The 17,063-nt window shown below is 34.4% G+C and overlaps 1 protein-coding gene across 2 annotated transcripts; it reads left to right on the top strand.

The window, feature by feature from the left end:
* The first annotated feature begins 3,857 nt into the window (after positions 1-3,857).
* On the top strand, positions 3,858-11,460 carry LOC128997070 (receptor expression-enhancing protein 5-like). 2 transcript variants are annotated; one of them, XM_054422647.1, is made up of 5 exons: positions 3,858-4,194; positions 6,782-7,014; positions 8,010-8,145; positions 9,284-9,363; positions 11,294-11,460. In XM_054422647.1, exons 1-4 carry the CDS (start codon positions 4,065-4,067, stop codon positions 9,334-9,336), a joined length of 552 nt encoding a protein of 183 aa, XP_054278622.1. In that variant the 5' UTR covers positions 3,858-4,064; the 3' UTR covers positions 9,337-9,363; positions 11,294-11,460. The 2 variants fall into 2 exon arrangements, with proteins under 2 accessions (XP_054278622.1, XP_054278623.1); XM_054422648.1 differs by lacking the exon at positions 3,858-4,194 and adding an exon at positions 4,238-4,438.
* The last annotated feature ends 5,603 nt before the right edge of the window (positions 11,461-17,063 follow it).

Genomic DNA, 17,063 nt, shown 5'->3' on the forward strand with positions numbered 1-17,063 from the left:
ACTTCCTATGGATATTCTCGGTAGGCTACCTATATTAAAACATATTTTATAGTATTGGGTGTATTTTTTCAAGTGACAAGTGCTTGAGAAACGTTATTAAAAAGTATTTCAATACTATTTCAAATTAAAATAACTAATAACGTTACTAATGATTTATAAAAATTAATCATGATTTCTGATCATATCCATAGGACATCCTTTGGAGATCCGTAGTATATCCCCGTGGGGCATAATAACTATCAAACTCGAAATTTTTACCATTTTATAATTAATAAATAATAATAATAATACAACTGCTTACAATAAAAATAATATTTAAAATATTTTCTTTTTAATTTAAGTTCTAACTTATTTGAGAAAATTTATTGGTTGAAATTCAAGGGGAAATATTAATTAATCATATAAAAATTATAAACGATATTCTTATTACAGTATCCTCTACAACTCCCAGAAAAACAATTTAACAACTTCATGCCTAAACAGAATCATAGTATCAACAATATTTAAGTAGGTTGGTATTGCGACCATTTCAGCTGTCGGCTCCTCTTTAACCGCTTGAAAACTAGTATTATCAACAATCACAAGTAGCTCAGCAGTTAAAGTAGGAGTTTCATAAGTCAAAGGTACTCAGCTCAAAACTCGTCTGGGCAAAATATTTTTGTTTCTATTTTCCCCAAAATTTGTTTTTATGAGCTACTTAATTACACTTAACTGGTAAAAGTGTTTTTCAGACTAAATATTTATTATTTTGTGTTTTTATGTATAACTAGCTGTACCCACGGGCTTTGCCCCGGTTAAGTTCATAAGTATTCGCATGGCTCAATCACGTCACGGTTGAAGTTCGCTCGCTACGCTCACTCAACTTTAGGTTGGAGCTCGTTCGCTGTGCTCACTTGTTTTCAGGTTAGCTCGTTCGCTACGCTAACTTGCCTCCAGGTTGATGTTCGTTCGCTACGCTCACTCACCTTTTGATAGCAAATTAGCTTTTGTCATACATTTTTAAAAAGTCATCCCTTTTATTGTTTATAATACTTTGATAAAGGTTTTTATGTTTTAATATTTAACATTCGAGAATTTAAACGTTGTTAAGTGCACAGGTGTGCTGCGATTGGGGTTTAATACGTTTGGACTTATTCAAAAGTAAAATAGTTTTCTGTGCTGCACTCTGTAGAAACACTGTGGCACTATTTCAAATCATGACTAATGCTAATACAGAATGTTGTAACTATTCAAACCTACAAAACAGTTGGTGAAAGTAAAAATCTGCTTTTAAATTATATTTCTTTGTAAACATTCTAGATCAAAAAGTCTGACATTGGCCCACTTAAAACCCTCTGGGGCAGAGCCCTTTTGACAGATCATCACCAAACTTCACTCGAACCATCCTTGAAAGATGCTTAATAATGCCTGAAAGTTTCATTAAAATCTGTCGAGCGGTTTCGGAGTCCATAACGTATATACATATATATATATACACACATACATAGTTCCTCTTTTATAGATATAGTTATCCTGGTGGGATATCCCAGGGATCAGGATTTGGGCCGACATAGGGATATCCCAGGGAGGCAATCCTCCTCCTTTGAGACAACCGAAAAGAGTTTCACATCGGCAAACAGTAAAGAGTCAGTCATAATAGTCTCTGGTAGATCATTTACAAACAGTGAAAACAGTGGAGGCCCAAGACGAGATCCCTGTGGTACCCCTGAGGAGGAGACAAATTCTGAGGACAGTGCGCCTGCAAATTTTACATACAGGCGCCTAGGCGCCTTATAGCTATTCGAGAGGTAGCTAGCCAACCACCGAACTGAGGTGTTATCAAATCCCAGGCTGACAAGTTTTTTAAGGAAAAGAGTATGGTCCACTGTGTCAAACGCCTTTGAGAAATCCAAATTAACTGCATCCAACTGGTGTTTTGACATGAAAGCCTCAAGTATTTTAGTTTGGAAAACTATTAAGTTAGAGACGGTAGAACGTCCTGATACAAATCCATGCTGACGAGGGGAGATGATGCTGGCTACTTTGTGCTTGATTCTGTCCAAAAAGAGTTCCTCAAACACTTTAAATGTACTACTTAAATAATACTTTTACTTGAAATGGTATGTTTAATCTATGGTTTTTAATCAATTGTTCTAATCTTTGTCAAATCTAGTACTTCATTTGATCTTACCTTCCTCTACAACGTAGAAGGCCTCTTCAAACCCTGATTAAATTAATTAATATACATACATAACCAATGACTGGTAGAGACATGAAGCAGTTCTTCTCTGTGATCTAAGCGAGTAAGTTAAAACAAATTGCATTGTATTTTAGTCATTCTGCTTTTCTGTGTTAAAGTTGTCGTCATTTTATAACTCGTCGTATCAGCAGGAATCCTGATGAGTCAGGGTTTTAGCATTGTCCTACTTCAGTCAGCTGCATTTTTTATCTCCTTCCTCCTCTTTCCCTCTCAACCAGTGTTTCCATTTGAGGGATAAAAATCCCTTTCTAGGGATATTTAGGGCCTTCGAGGGATTGAAAAGGGATTGAGGGATAACTAGGGATAATCAGCGAAATTGAACGATTTTTGAGATTTTCTAGGGATTTCAGGCCTTTGACATTATAAAATTGAAATATTGATAAAATAATACATTATGGCTGTATTTCAACAACGTTAAGGACCTATTTTGGCTCATTTTGCAAGGTATTGATAACACATTGATAAAAATACTTTTCCCTAGGTTTTGGTAACAAATCGATTATTGTAGCATAGATAAAACAAACGGTTAGTCTATGGTTGTAGGTAGTGGTAGTGACGTAGGTAGTGTTTCAAGTTTCAAAGTCTGAACACTCAAGGGGAAGAGTAACAGCCAACACTGCACGAAACAAGCAAAGTTGGAGTTGGTCGGTGGAATGGAATGGCGGATCTAGATTACTGTATTTATTTGTTTCTTAGTCCTGTGTCAATGTCGAATGTTTGTTTTCGTTTTCATTTTGTTTGCCGGTGATTTCTGTGATGTCTGTGATGTTCTTTGGTTAGTAAGTAACTTGGTGTAACCTTTTCACCAAGGCATGGTGGCCATGTTTGAAAAATACCGTACTATTAAGTTTGAAATTTGGACACTTGAGTAATATTTTTGAAACAATTGTAGGCCTAAATACTTATAAATAAAAATTATTAGTTTATAAAATTTAAAAAATAACTATTTGTTTAATTTTTTAGTTAATTAATCTTGTTTTGTACCACATAGACAGTTTTTAATCACGGCTACCTTTATAATTCCAGACCGGAAGCCGTGGCCTTCGAAGTGGCAACGTTGCAAGTATAGTGTTGTAAAAGGTGTTTGTTTGGAGAACGCTAAGCTAATGATATTTATGTATTTTTTTAAGAATACGAAAGCTTGGTTACTGAGCTATGAAAATGTCGACTCCACATTGAATGTACAGAAATAGATTTTCAATTTATATTGTTTTGGTTTTCGATTCTATATTATGTTTTATTTCCATGTTAACTTATGGGACGTCTGGCGCTAAACAATACTACGGTACTTGCAACGTTGCCAATTCTACCAGGCCGCGGCCTGCCTGGAGTTAAAGATGGCCGTGGTTTTAATGGTACAAAAATGTTTTTATATAGTATTAGGCCTACTTTATAAATAATATGGGATATTGAAGAATAATATCACCAGTTACCATATTTTTAGGTGGCTATACATGATATCCATTGGTATTGCTGCAAAAATAATAAGCTATCTAGATTTGATATAGAGGGATAATTGGAGGGATTATTAGAACACGGACTAGGGATAACTAGGGATTTTTTGACGTTGGCCCAGGGATATTTTTTTCTTGCGGATGGAAACACTGCTCTCAACCTTGTGACGATCATCACATCACTGGTGTAGTGACGTAACGTTCAAGCTCAAGTCTGTTTCTGTTGTGTGTGATCGTGATCTATTATTACATCGCTGAAAGCTAATTTGAATTGAAGCTGAAGTATATTTTTTAATTGAACTATTTACAAATTAAAATATCACTGACGAACACTTATTTTTTATTCAACAATCTACCGTCTCTAGTTTAAAATGGCTGCAAAAGTGGCAGAATACAGAGAATCACTTGAAAAATCTCTTCAAGACCCGAAGAAACCCTGGACAACATGGTTTGCCCTGGCAGAGGAGAAAACCGGGGTGAAGAGATTGTATCTGTTTTTAGGTATGTATATTTCTGTTCTTCCTGGGTTAAAATGTAGATCATTGTAATGTTCGTATTTGCCAAGGTAGCAGAGTTGGCATTATCGTCATTGCCCGTTTTTGCAACTTTTGTTTTAAGTCCAAATCGGTCTTTGTAACTTTTAGTTACTTTTAGTGAATGATTTGGTCAAACTCTTAACTTAATCAGAATATGGCTCCATTTGGAATACCTGCTATTTTAGGAGAGCTAGGTCCCAAACAGTTAGGTAAGGTTTTGATTTATTTCTCTAGCCTAGCCTAATTTGGCTAGATTTAGGCTAAGTTTGCCTAAGTTATTAGGCCTACTTGTAGGGGTCCTAGTCTATGCCTATTTCTTAGCTATCCTACTCTTTCCTTTGTTATGATCATTGTCTTTTCTAGACCTAACTTAAGTTAGTTGTGATATAGGCCTAGTGGGTACTTTCGTACTAGGCCTATAGCCTACGGAGGCTGCCACTTATTTTACAGCGCGCTGTGGCAGTTGGGTTATCATAAATATGTTTGTAGGACTTTCCTCGATTTAGTCATGAATCGCTAACTAGATGAGTCATAAAAAAATTAAGTTATGATAACAACCGCCACAGCGCACTGTCTAGAGAGGCCTCTGTATAGGTCGGCCTATACATTTTGGAGAAAGGCAATTTCATGCAGAAAAAAAACTGGAAATAAGAATAGCTTACATGGCAAGTGGGGACAGCGTCGATTTCAAGGTCGGCTACCAGCGACTAACTTACTCGCCCCAAAAGTTGAACATGTCCGACTTTCCTAGCGAGTGAATTTTCACTTGCTGGCGAGTGCTACTCGCCGCTACTTACTATGACACACATAGCGATTAGTAGTTGCGGCGAGTAGCCTAAACTTGCCATGTGTGACAGGGCCTTAAGTTAATTATATCTGTATTAATTTGTTTTCGTCACTTTTTAATTTTGCTGCTAAACTTACCCATCAAGTAACTTAAGCTTAGCAACCAGATGAATCTGTGGCTCGATCGATAGTGCCATGGACTTCTGGCTTAAGGCAGCGATGTCGTGGGTCTGGATCCTGGTAGGATAAGTTACCTGACACTACTTTTAATCAGTAACTTACAGGCCTACAACAGTTCAACCTCGCACTGTTCCAGCCCTTGCTTTGTGGAATACGTTCCACACACAAGCCCAAGAGGCAAAATAACTTATGTGGTCGTGGGCAAATGTACGGTTTAAAGAGACCACCAGTGCATTTAAAAAGTCCAAAATGGTTCCATGGTTATTTTTAAGTTAAAAGGTTAGGCGTAAGTTAAGTTAACTTAAAAAGGATCAGACCTTACTTGGTTACCGGTAACTTAACTGATAGAAAGTGAAAGATAGCCTTAGCTGTGACCACATGTTGATCCATCTTAGCCTAAGTGGTCTTAACCTAAAGGCTATAAATAAATTTGTGCATATTAAGTAATTCTTATGTAGAATAGGCTATCTTAAGTAAAAATGTTTGTTATTTGCGGTTTAACTTTGATAAGTTATAACTTAACAGGGTGTCCACATTCTGGAAAGTCAGGGATAGTCATGGAAAAAAATTATGGTCATTGAAAGTCATGGAAATAGGCAAAAAGTCATGGAAATCCCCAATAATGGATGGATTTCAGGGGACCTTTCAATGCTCTAGTCGGCCGTAACCGTGACTATTGTAGCATTTTTCCGAATTTTTCACAAATGTACAACAATTTCAATTTATACAGTTGTCTTAGTTTATGGGTTTTGAGTTTGTATTAGTTCATTGTTGTACCTATTGTACTCCATTCCATTGTTATCTGTTAATACATATTTCAATATTTTCTGTGAAATAACTTGTCTAGGCAGTATTATTCGTGTGTGTACGGTATATTATAATGTTTTAGTTAAGTTCGTGAGTCATGGAAATCAATGGTTAATGGTCATGGAAAGTCAGGGAAATTGATGACAAAATTTCTGTGGACACCCTGCTTAACTTATCCTCATAACATTTGGCTAGGCCTAACTTTAGTTGGTTTAACTTATTTCATCCTTAGCTGTTTTATGTTAACACTTGACTAAAAACACACCTTATTGACTTAGGCCTACTTAAACCTTACCTTCCCCCTTCTTTTAACATTAAAACTTTTCCTTCTTGTAGCATCAAACCTAGGGAGGCCTAAGTTAAGTTAAGTAGCCTAAACCTCATATTAACTTAGTTGTTTTGGTGATTCGATAGCTCAGTTGGTAGCGCCATAGACCTAGGGCCCAAGGCAGCGATGTCGTTGGTTCAGTTCCTGGTAACTTACCTGCCATTAAGTTACTTTTGATCAGTAACCTAAATTAGTTCTCCCTTGTACTGTACAGGCTTACCCTACCACTTGCTTTACTGGATACGTTCCACGCACAGGCCTCTGTGGCCCATGTGGACGGACGATTGTAAGGTAAAAGTAGGTAGCCTACCTTTTTTTATAAAAAAGAAAACCTAATGTTTTTAAATTGGGGAAGAAATCTGACATAGGCCTAAGCAAGTTATATTAGGAAGCAAAGTGATTGAGTAAAAATCAAATAAGTTAATATAGCATTATTTTTTTTATTTCACAGGGATTCTTGGATTTTTGGCACTATACCTGCTATTTGGATATGGTGCACAGTTGGTGTGTAATACCATTGGCTTTCTTTACCCTGCATATTGTTCGATGAAAGCCATTGAATCGCCACAGAAGGGTGACGACACAAAATGGCTCACCTACTGGACTGTTTACGCTCTTCTATCTATTGTAGAGTATCCGTCCGATATTCTGCTTCACTGGTTCCCGTTCTACTGGCTTGTTAAGGTAGGCCTGCTTTATTTTACAGTCATAAGTAGTTTATTTTATTTATAGTATACTAACTTTAATATATTTTTACAACTGTTTGCCAAATACCTAAGTTACTAATATTTCACTTTCAGCTTTGTTAATTAGGCTATCTTATCTTAGTAGGCTACTAAGATCATCTGTTTCATAAACTTACATTTCAAAATAAGCCTACTCTAGTGTTAGTGTAGTGTTTGTTTTAAGGGGTCTGACTTACTAGAGGTATAAATGAGGCATATTAGTTAAACATTCTTACGGGAACAGCGCTGTAGTAGAGAGCACTTGGCTATAATGAAGGTTTACTAATCGAAAAAATAGTTCTGTTAATAAATTAAAATTATAAATGCCTCCAATTCAATTTTATAGTTTTTAATTTAAAAATCAAACTGTCGTAACCTAACCCTACTAACCAAACTTGCTGATAATGAAAAAATCTTAGACAAAATGTTAGTGCTGCCGGTGGGATTCGAACCTGGGACCTTCAGCTTATCAGCCTGCTACGCTAACCATTGGACCACCGAGGCTGATGGCTCCACTCCGTATCGTTGCGGTAATGGTGTTCCCTCAGCTAATCAGCTGTCATCGTAAGCTCATATGAGTAAACGAGTAAAGCTCCTTGAGTAAACACCGTGTTTTAAGTTAGTGTATGCCTACCGGTATTCATTGTATGAATTTGAGGAATCTCCAAATCGTGTTAAGGGAGTGAATTGAAAATAAAAAACTTAATTTTAGATTATGTCCCATTTATTGACAACTTTTTAAAGATAAAGTTTCAAACTACCAAAATTACTTACAATAACTTGTGACTTGATTGTAAACATCTAAAATGAGTTAATGGCAGCAGATAATTCCTGAATGACTATCATGTCAGAATCAAAATCAAAAACATTACGGTATTTTTGTACAATTGCAAATTGCAATTGTGTAGAAAACTTAAAGCCCAACCATCATGTGATAAAATCTTAATTTTTAAGGCAATATTCTTCACCTGGTGTTTCTGGCCTACCACCAACAATGGTTCTATTCTGCTGTACGACAAGGTGATCCGTCCCAGATTCCTCAAACACCAAGCCGATGTCGACGACGCCATTTCCAACATTGTTGGCGGAGGTTAGTGTTTTCAAGTCAATTTTTATAAAGAATGGTTTTTAGAAGATATGAGACTCTATATTTTTGTCTCTATTGTGGCCAGCCTATTTATTTATCAGTTTCATTTTCAATAAATTTTTAAGAGTTTAAAGGAATCTCAACACAATAATTAGAATAATTTCAATCAATATTTAGAATTTTGATATTTAGTGTCTGTCCATTCCTTTTGCATTTTTATAAAGAGGATCTCAAAGCTTTTCATATCTTGAAAGTGGCCAAAAGCCCTAGAGTTTTTTGTAGACATCCTAGGGATTGAAACAAGACCCATTAGAAAAAACAGGCCATGCTGCAGGATCCATGACGTCACACTAGTGGATGGATTTGTTGATAGATCCATTGCAATATCCCATATGTTTAAGGTAAGGTGGCTGTTTGTCAGATTTTAATGGTAAGATTTTAGTACAACTATCCACCACTGTGACGTAGTGTTGCCCTGCAGCATGGCCTGTTTTTCTAGTTGGGCCTTGATTCAAACCACTCATCTCACACTTTTAAGTCCTATCAACCCCTCAATAGTGTCAAGAGATACTTTTTACTTGCATTTTTTTTCATAAAAAGGCTAGCTGGTTTCTGCTGACCATTCTAAACGTACTTGTCTTCCAACAAAATCTTGGGCTAGTAGCAAACATTGAGAACAGGTTAGTTACACTTCAATTTATTTACAGTAGACTCCCTCTTATCCGGACTCCTCGGGACCGAGGCCAATCTGGATAACGGTTTTTCCGGTTAAACCGACGTCCCCGAAATCTCATTAAAACAGACCGTTTAGATGCATACTCTTAAGTTATACAGTATTTGACTTAAAATTAGGAGAGCATTGTATTTAGACACATAATCACTGGTCTCAAATCTTTCCCACGAGAACAGTTGTTTCAGTACCGCTCACTTCCTGCCAATCTAGTCCGGTTAAACCGATGTGCTGATAAAATTATCCGGTTAAAGAGATGTCACTTCTACCGAGTGTGGTCCGGTTAAAAGGTGTCCGGATAAGAGGGAGTCTACTGTATCATTTTTTGATCCAATTTAAAACAACAGGTAATTTTTTTTTGTATACTGTCCTTTATTTTACTTGTAATTATAATTCAAACCATTTTTCCAGCATCAAAGCTTGTTGCCCAGAAGCTACTCACGGGAGATCAAAAGGATGATTAAAGAGGGTAGTTTCTTTTTTCCTATAAAGTAAGTAAAGCGTTAATTATTTTTAAGAGACTGTCTTGTACCCAACATTCTCCAGAGCTCTGAATTATATATTGCACACCAGAATTGTAGAAGTATAGCAACTTCTAAAACTATGAGAGGATAACTAAATTAAAACGGCTGAAGGCTGTACATATACTGCAACCTGAGAATGAATTTAAGAACCACAACATTTGTACTTGTTTTACAATTGTATTCATGGGGTAGGCCTAGTCAATAGCGACTAGCCTGAGGAGTTTTCTCTGGCCAGTTGACAGCACCTTAGATATCGGGAGTTTGAATCTCTGTAGGGAGTAAACAGTTGAGGCTTCCAGGGTAGTTGTAGGATTGGGTGGTTCGTAAAATTCATAAATGTATATATGACATTTTAAAAATCGTCAGGGGTTAGGAGGGTTAAATAAAATGACAGCTGTCACATAGGTAGACCTAAACAATGGAGCTGATGAGTAGTATTTTGGCGAGTACCTTTCCCCTACAACAATGTTGTGTATTTAGGTATTGTCTGATGTGTGTGTAAATTTAGTACAGTGGTAGTCATTTTTTCCTAAGGGAAATTCTAGTTCAACAGTTAAACTAACTAAAATGTTGCTATAAGGTCCTAACCTACAGTACACTCCCGATTAACCGAGGTTGTTGGGACCGAGACTACCTCGTTTACCGAGAATCTCGGATAACACGGAGGTGTTTTGGTTTTTGAGGTTAGGGTAGTGAACAAACTTATCAATGGTATTTTAATGGAAATGTATTTCAACATGTTATTGGCAGTGTTAATAACGAAAACATGTTCAGCACCCTCTGTCGGCAATTAGTTTTACCGAATTTGTAGTCTAAGTAAAATTGATTTACAAATTCCAGGATTAATCCAAACACCAAATGAAACTACTATTAAAAAGTTAAATTTATTTCTTGCGTAGAAAAATCATAAGTTGTTTATTTTATAAGTAATAACATAGAAAAGAATTTTTTGTTTTACGTTACCGCAGCTGATTTTGGGTGATACCTGGTTTCCATTACAACACAATCTTGTTTATTTTCAAAAATAAATGAGTAACAAGGCAAAACAATAAGCAGTTTTATTTTTGAACATCATAAGAAGTAAGAAAAGGGGGCTCATAAAATTATAATAATAAAATAACTAGTGGCACTGCGTAGCGGTGACACGAGCGCCACTCGTGAGTCGGCCGCCGGGCCTGCAGTGGCTGTACGAGTAACGCTCGTAAGTCGGCGCCATTGGGTGTAACACTTCTTCAATTGTCTTGGAAAACTTAAAATACAGTGTTATTTAAGGATGCCAAGCCAACACTTTACAGGATTAAATAAAACACAATAAGGTGGACTCCTGCAGTTTTTAAAACCTATTATTGTTATTATTGTTTGTATTATTGTTGTTTTAATTATTATTGTTTTCTGTTAGGAAATTAAAATATTCAGGCCTAAAACGACCTCGTATAACCCGGGGGCTCGGATAATCAAATGTGTACTGTAGCAGGTACAGCATATGGAATCATAATTTCTAAATGCCTTAGCGAGCCATGAATCGTCTGAATATTTTCTAAATATCCAAATGAAATATTGTCTATTCAAACATTTTCCATGCACACACCTGATAAAGATTCCGATTAGAGTGGACTGCGTATTATATGACTCACACATGACTGATTGATAAGAACTTTGAACTCCCTTATAATCTTAAGAGTTATCAAATAATGATATTGCAATATCAATTATTTATTCAACGTTTTTAGCTCTTAAAACTTGGATAGTGTTGCAATGGAATCTAAAAGTAAAAGGTTTAAGTCAATGCAATGAATCCCCTACTTCCTTAACCTAGCTTAATTTGCTTTTTATCGTATTCTTGACGCAACCTTTTACTTTATCAGGATGTAATTCCGTTGATTGATGTTTTTTGCAGACACTTGTCGTTAGCTGGAGCCTTCAAAGAGCCATTATACCAGACAAGTTTGCTGCACAATGCAATTTATTTTGTATACATCACTCACGGATCTATTGTTTATTGTTATATCAGAACCATTACGTTTATGATCTGTTGGGAGAATAAAAACCTTTTATGTATATATATTGATGGTTTACTTTTATTAAAACCTTTTGACTCTTAGTTTATTTATTTTATTTTATTATTTTTTCCGTTCTAAACCCTTGAACTAAACTTGTCTTGAATGAACTGAGCACATTTTTTTTTTCAAAGTATGAAAGTAAGATTTTTATTTCTTCTACTAAAAAAGTACTTGTTTACCAGTACTTAAATTAGGGATTTCATTTATTCATATCAACGGATACACCATTTACAAAATATGTGTTTTAAGCACATGAGCAGAATAAAAAGATAACAAACAAATTACAAGATAAGTTACATAATGACCATGAAACAAAGCAGCATTGCAACAAAAATTAATAACAAGAAAACAACAACGTGACAAAAATTACAGATAATAACATTAACAAAGTAATGTACAGATAATTAGCTACAAATCAAAGAATTATCAAATAAGAAGAACAAAACAAACTGAAATACATGTGGCACTAGAGAGATGAAGATGAAGGAAGACACCTCATGAGTCAGTTTTATTTAGTCAGTGACAGTGATAAGAGAGTGCTGGCCAGCCTTTACAGTTTTAACCAGTTTTATCACTTTTTATTCAATTTTAATAATTTGATCAACATGACTAGTTTTTACTATTGTGCTTCTGACAGTGTTTTAAAGAATCTTTTGACATACCACAATGTATTAATACATTGACGATGTGGTTGCATACTAATCCAGTAACCTAACGCATTTTACCTTGCATGAAATGGGGTAGTAGGTTTCTTTTTTTTATGTTGTTTGTAATAGTACCGAGATGCTAAATCCAAATTTTCGACCTCGGCGACCTTCCGGATCACCTCCAAAAAGCTTAAAAATCGGTGGAATTTCGCACTATTTTTACGTTTGTCCAATTTTGACCCTGAAGCATCACTTTTTCATGAAAAACAACCATAACCATTTTTAAGGTATATTAAATTACCTACCATATAAGACCAAAATGGTTATTACAGGCCTAATAGTTTTCAAGATATGACTCCGCAAACAACGGGTAAAATTACCAAATTTTGAATTTTTTTAAAGTTTGGCTAACGTTAACCCTAAAGCATAACTTTATCGTTATTTTTCATTGAAACAACTATAATTACTTTGAAACTGCATTAAATTACTCACAATTTAAGACCAAAATGGTGATTATAGGCCTAACACATTGAGAGATATGCCTCTTCAAGGTTCATAAAATCTTCCATAAATGTTTGTATTTTAAGAATCAAGTTGTTCAATTTGGTCAAATTTTATAAAAGAACCATAATAAGAATATAATCAAATTTATTTCATTTCAACAACATATTAATAGTTTTTTTATGGAAGAAATCTATTGTAATTAAAATGTTTATACTATCAAGAGGAATTGATATAAAGAATGAAGATGCAACAGTGAAAAAAGGTTTTATATTACTTTACTTATTTTTATATTACTTTATATTATATTACTTTACATCCTTGTTTTTCTTGATAAGGAATAAGATTAAACAACCTTTAGGTATGCTATACCTTTAAGAATTAAATCAAGAGGACGAATTGTAACAAATTTTGAGAATTTAATTGAAAATAAGACTAATAATATGATTTTTTGGGTGAAAAAGGTTGTCTCAATTTGAAATTTCAAAGTCCTATAACTTTTGAACGCCTCAACCCATCAGTATGGGATTAACTGCAGGATGTATATAATTCAATATCTGACCAAAAAAACTATATGTTATCATGAGTCATATCATGGTTGTTGGTAGGTAATAGTGACCACAGGTGTCCATAAGTCCCCTTGGCACTATGTGGGTGGTCTTTAGCTCTTTCCTGTGTTAAAACTTAATGCCTGCGTAAACTATAGGTTTTTATTGGTATTTTTTGGTTTCTTACCTTGCTCCAACTAGTACTCTTTTGATATATGAGGTTTTAAAAAGTCAATTGTGATTAATTTGAAAAATATTAACAATTAATGTATGGTTTGCACAACAAAACTCGCTTAAATTCTTGTAAATCTTACTTTGTTTTTGAATTATGAAGCAAACTATTGACTTTTTATAGTCTCAATTGGTTTTATACCATTAAGTATATAGTCCTCTAGTGTAATGAAGCATTTTCAAGCGTTAAAAATATATAAACTGTAAGAAAATAAACAAATAAAGTAAAATGTTAGCAAAAATAATTTCAGTATTTTGTTTACGTAATGTTTTTCACTCATTAAATATGTTTTTTTTTGTCAAAGTTAGAATTGTATTCCATTTATATACTCTTTGTGTAATTTAAAATACCATAATCCTATTAAAAATTATTAAATTTAAGCTTTTTGCCATTTTAAAGTTGAAATCAGACAATCTGTTACGCAAAATCAATGTTTACGTAATGTTTTTCACCTATTAAATGAGCTTTATTTTTATATCTTATTGTTGTCTTTATTTTATACACTCTTTATATGCAATTATAAAATCCATAATTGTATTTAAAATTATAATATTTAAGCCAATTTTAAGCATTTCAAAGTATAAGACAGAAAAATTGTTAGGCCAAATTAGTTAATTTACATAATGTTTTTAACCCCTTAAATGGGGTTTATTTGGAAAAAATACAATTGTAATCCTTTTATACACTCTATATGCTATTACAAAAGCCATATCTGTATTCAAAATCATAGGATTTAAGCCATTATTAGGTATTTCTATGTTGTAAACAGTTTAATTTAAAATCAAAATTACGTAAGAATAAATAAATACCGTTCGTTACAGGCCTGTGTTCTATACCCGAGAACCATTTATTGTAACGGTACGTGTGTGTTTATGAACATAGATACAACAGATTTATTTCCATTTAAAAATAAATTGTTATAACACAATCTGTACTCGAAATGAAATAAATTAGTTTATTTCTTATTATGGTTCTTTTATAAAACTTGACCAAATTGAATAGCTGGAAAGTTGAATCTTAAAATACAAACATTAATTTTATGAACCTTGAAGAGGCATCTCAATGTGTTAGGCCTATAATCACCATTTTGGTCTTAAATTGTGAGTAATTTAATGCAGTTTCAAAGTAATTATGGTTGTTTTAATGAAAAATAACGATAAAGTTATGCTTTAGGGTTAACGTTAGCCAAACTTTAAAAAAATTCAAAATTTGGTAATTTTAGCCGTTGTTTGCGGAGTCATATCTTGAAAACTATTAGGCCTGTAATAACCATTTTGGTCTTATATGGTAGGTAATTTAATATACTTTAAAAATGGTTATGGTTGTTCTTTATGAAAAAGTGATGCTTCAGGGTCAAAATTGGACAAACGTAAAAATAGTGCGAAATTCCACCGATTTTTAAGCTTTTTGGAGGTGATCCGGAAGGTCGCCGAGGTCGAAAATTTGGATTTAGCATCTCGGTATCATTACAAACAACATAAAAAAAAGAAACCTACTACCCCATTTCATGCAAGGTAGACCCTGATTTTTTAACAAGGTTACTGGGTTATACAATGACCTGACAATGTTCTAAGGAACTAAACTAGTTGTCATACTAGCAAATGTGGTGGGATAAGGTAATTCTTCCATTTTATCAATTATATATTCCAACCAAGGGTCACAATGAATAACATAAATATAAAGGATGGAGAGGACACAGCTAACTCACCTGATGAAAGGTTGCAGACGAGTCAAAAGAACACATAATAATACTTGACATTTCGCTTCTTTCAGAGGCTTCTTCATAAGTAGGCCTAGATGGCATTTACAAAAACAACAGTTTAAAATAGGATAGTATAAAAAAAACTATATTTGGCCTCTGAAAGAGGCAAAATATCAAGTATTATTATGTGTGTGTTTTTATGTGTTCTTTGACTCATCTGCAACCATTCATCAGGTGAGTTGGCTGTGTCCTCTCCATCCTATATCTATTATATCTATATAATTAATACACTACATGAAACTTTGTCGGTTGAACTCCTCCGCCATTTCTTAACCGATTTTATCCATTGACGTCTCATTGGAAAGAGCGTGTCGCGTAGATTTGCAAACTGGCCTTACATTTTTGAAAAAGTCCCTTGGGCTTTGCCCCAGTGACTGTTAAAGTTCCCATGTTATCCTTATGGAGAACATCATTGTTTACATTTTGATCAGCTGTATAATTTAATTGTTATTTATTTTTCAATTCAATGAAACGCACTGAGTACATTTATTTACTATTTGAGTTTTTTTAAACATAACCCCCAAGATGGATCGTGTTAGTATGGTTGTATCCACGAATACTAGAAAAATATATGTATTTATCGTTGTTTTGTGTCGCTATGACGGATCGAGTTAGCATGACTGTAACTGAAATTTGTGCATTTATCGTTGTTTTGTGTAGCTATAATTTGTTTATTTGTAGTTTTTTTTTCTTTTCAATGCCTCTGTCGCGATGACAACGAAACATATACAGGAGGCGTAATCGTCATAACGATCGCACCTACAGAACAGTGGCGCGTAATAGGCTTAACTCATCATAGTCAGCACCTGACCCTGGAAAATCTCAACTATTAGGTTACAAATGTACCCTAACACTACCCCAAACGACTTTTCGTTCTCAATTGGTCCTCTATCAATGACCTGTGTTGCCTGTACAGCGAGGCATTTTGAGAACAAGAAACCCGGCCGGAATGCTTTAAGTTTATCAATAACGAAGATAAACATGGACAACCTTATATGGCTATAAGTCAGGAAATGTTTGTAGAAAACATTAAAAATCAATACCAGTTTATGAAATATGATACTTACAGGAAATGTTGATTACTGTTACATACATCGTGAGTATCTCCATGAGTTACTCCATAGTTAATTGCAAATATAACTGATATTTGTTTTAAAATAACGCCTGTAATACTTAGCAATTGCTCGAATTCGAGCAACAGGTACACTAGTTATTTTATTAAAGTGATGCAATCAAATTTTATGTAAACGGTTAAAGCCATTTACCAAATAAAAATATAGGCATATGGCACGTCAAAATGAAGCTTAGAGTGTGTAGATTTGCCGAAAAGTATTGATATGGATGAATTTCCGTAGGGCTCTGCCCCACAGGCTGATTTCCAAAGGGCCACGCCTGGCATGCTTCCAAAGTTTAAATGATTCAATTTAATTTAGTTAATGAAACAGCTGGTCAGTACAATGAACTGGTGTTTGTTTATTTACTGAAAAAAGATGTTTTATGTAGATTGAGGAGGGTTATGTTTGGTTTTAAGGAATGGTTGTATACGTTTTCTACAGTTTGCTATATTTTTTTGGATCTTGGATAACATTAAAAGCAGGGGTTTTTTTAGAGTAAGTAGGTTAACACTTCTAAATCAGTTTATATTTTCAAACTAAATCATAGAGTTGCTGTATTTTAAAACACACATCAGCACCACTCTAATAGCTCTCTAGGTCACACTTTCTTCCTGTTGCAAAGCACGGGTATAGCAGCTTGTATTTATTAAAAACCATTGAAGAGTGAATGATACACTAATATTTATAATGTTGCATTCCCTTTGTGGTTGCCAGATTTAGAATTGAAACCTATTTGAATTTAGCAACCAACAGAATGAGGTGATGTCAATTTCTAATTTCTGTCGGACTCGGATAAGCACTC

This window comes from Macrosteles quadrilineatus, unplaced genomic scaffold, assembly GCF_028750875.1.
Source record: "Macrosteles quadrilineatus isolate MER2022 unplaced genomic scaffold, UCM_ALF_1.0 Scaffold_6__1_contigs__length_79288215, whole genome shotgun sequence".
NCBI classification, from domain to species: domain Eukaryota; kingdom Metazoa; phylum Arthropoda; class Insecta; order Hemiptera; family Cicadellidae; genus Macrosteles; species Macrosteles quadrilineatus.

Bases quoted from the DNA above. Each gene is read 5' to 3' on its own strand.
- LOC128997070 (XM_054422647.1), top strand. From the start codon at position 4,065: ATGGCTGCAAAAGTGGCAGAATACAGAGAATCACTTGAAAAATCTCTT. The intron at 4,195-6,781 runs GTATGTATATTT...TTTATTTCACAG, and splicing joins GAGATTGTATCTGTTTTTAG to GGATTCTTGGATTTTTGGCA. The intron at 8,146-9,283 runs GTTAGTGTTTTC...CCATTTTTCCAG, and splicing joins TTCCAACATTGTTGGCGGAG to CATCAAAGCTTGTTGCCCAG.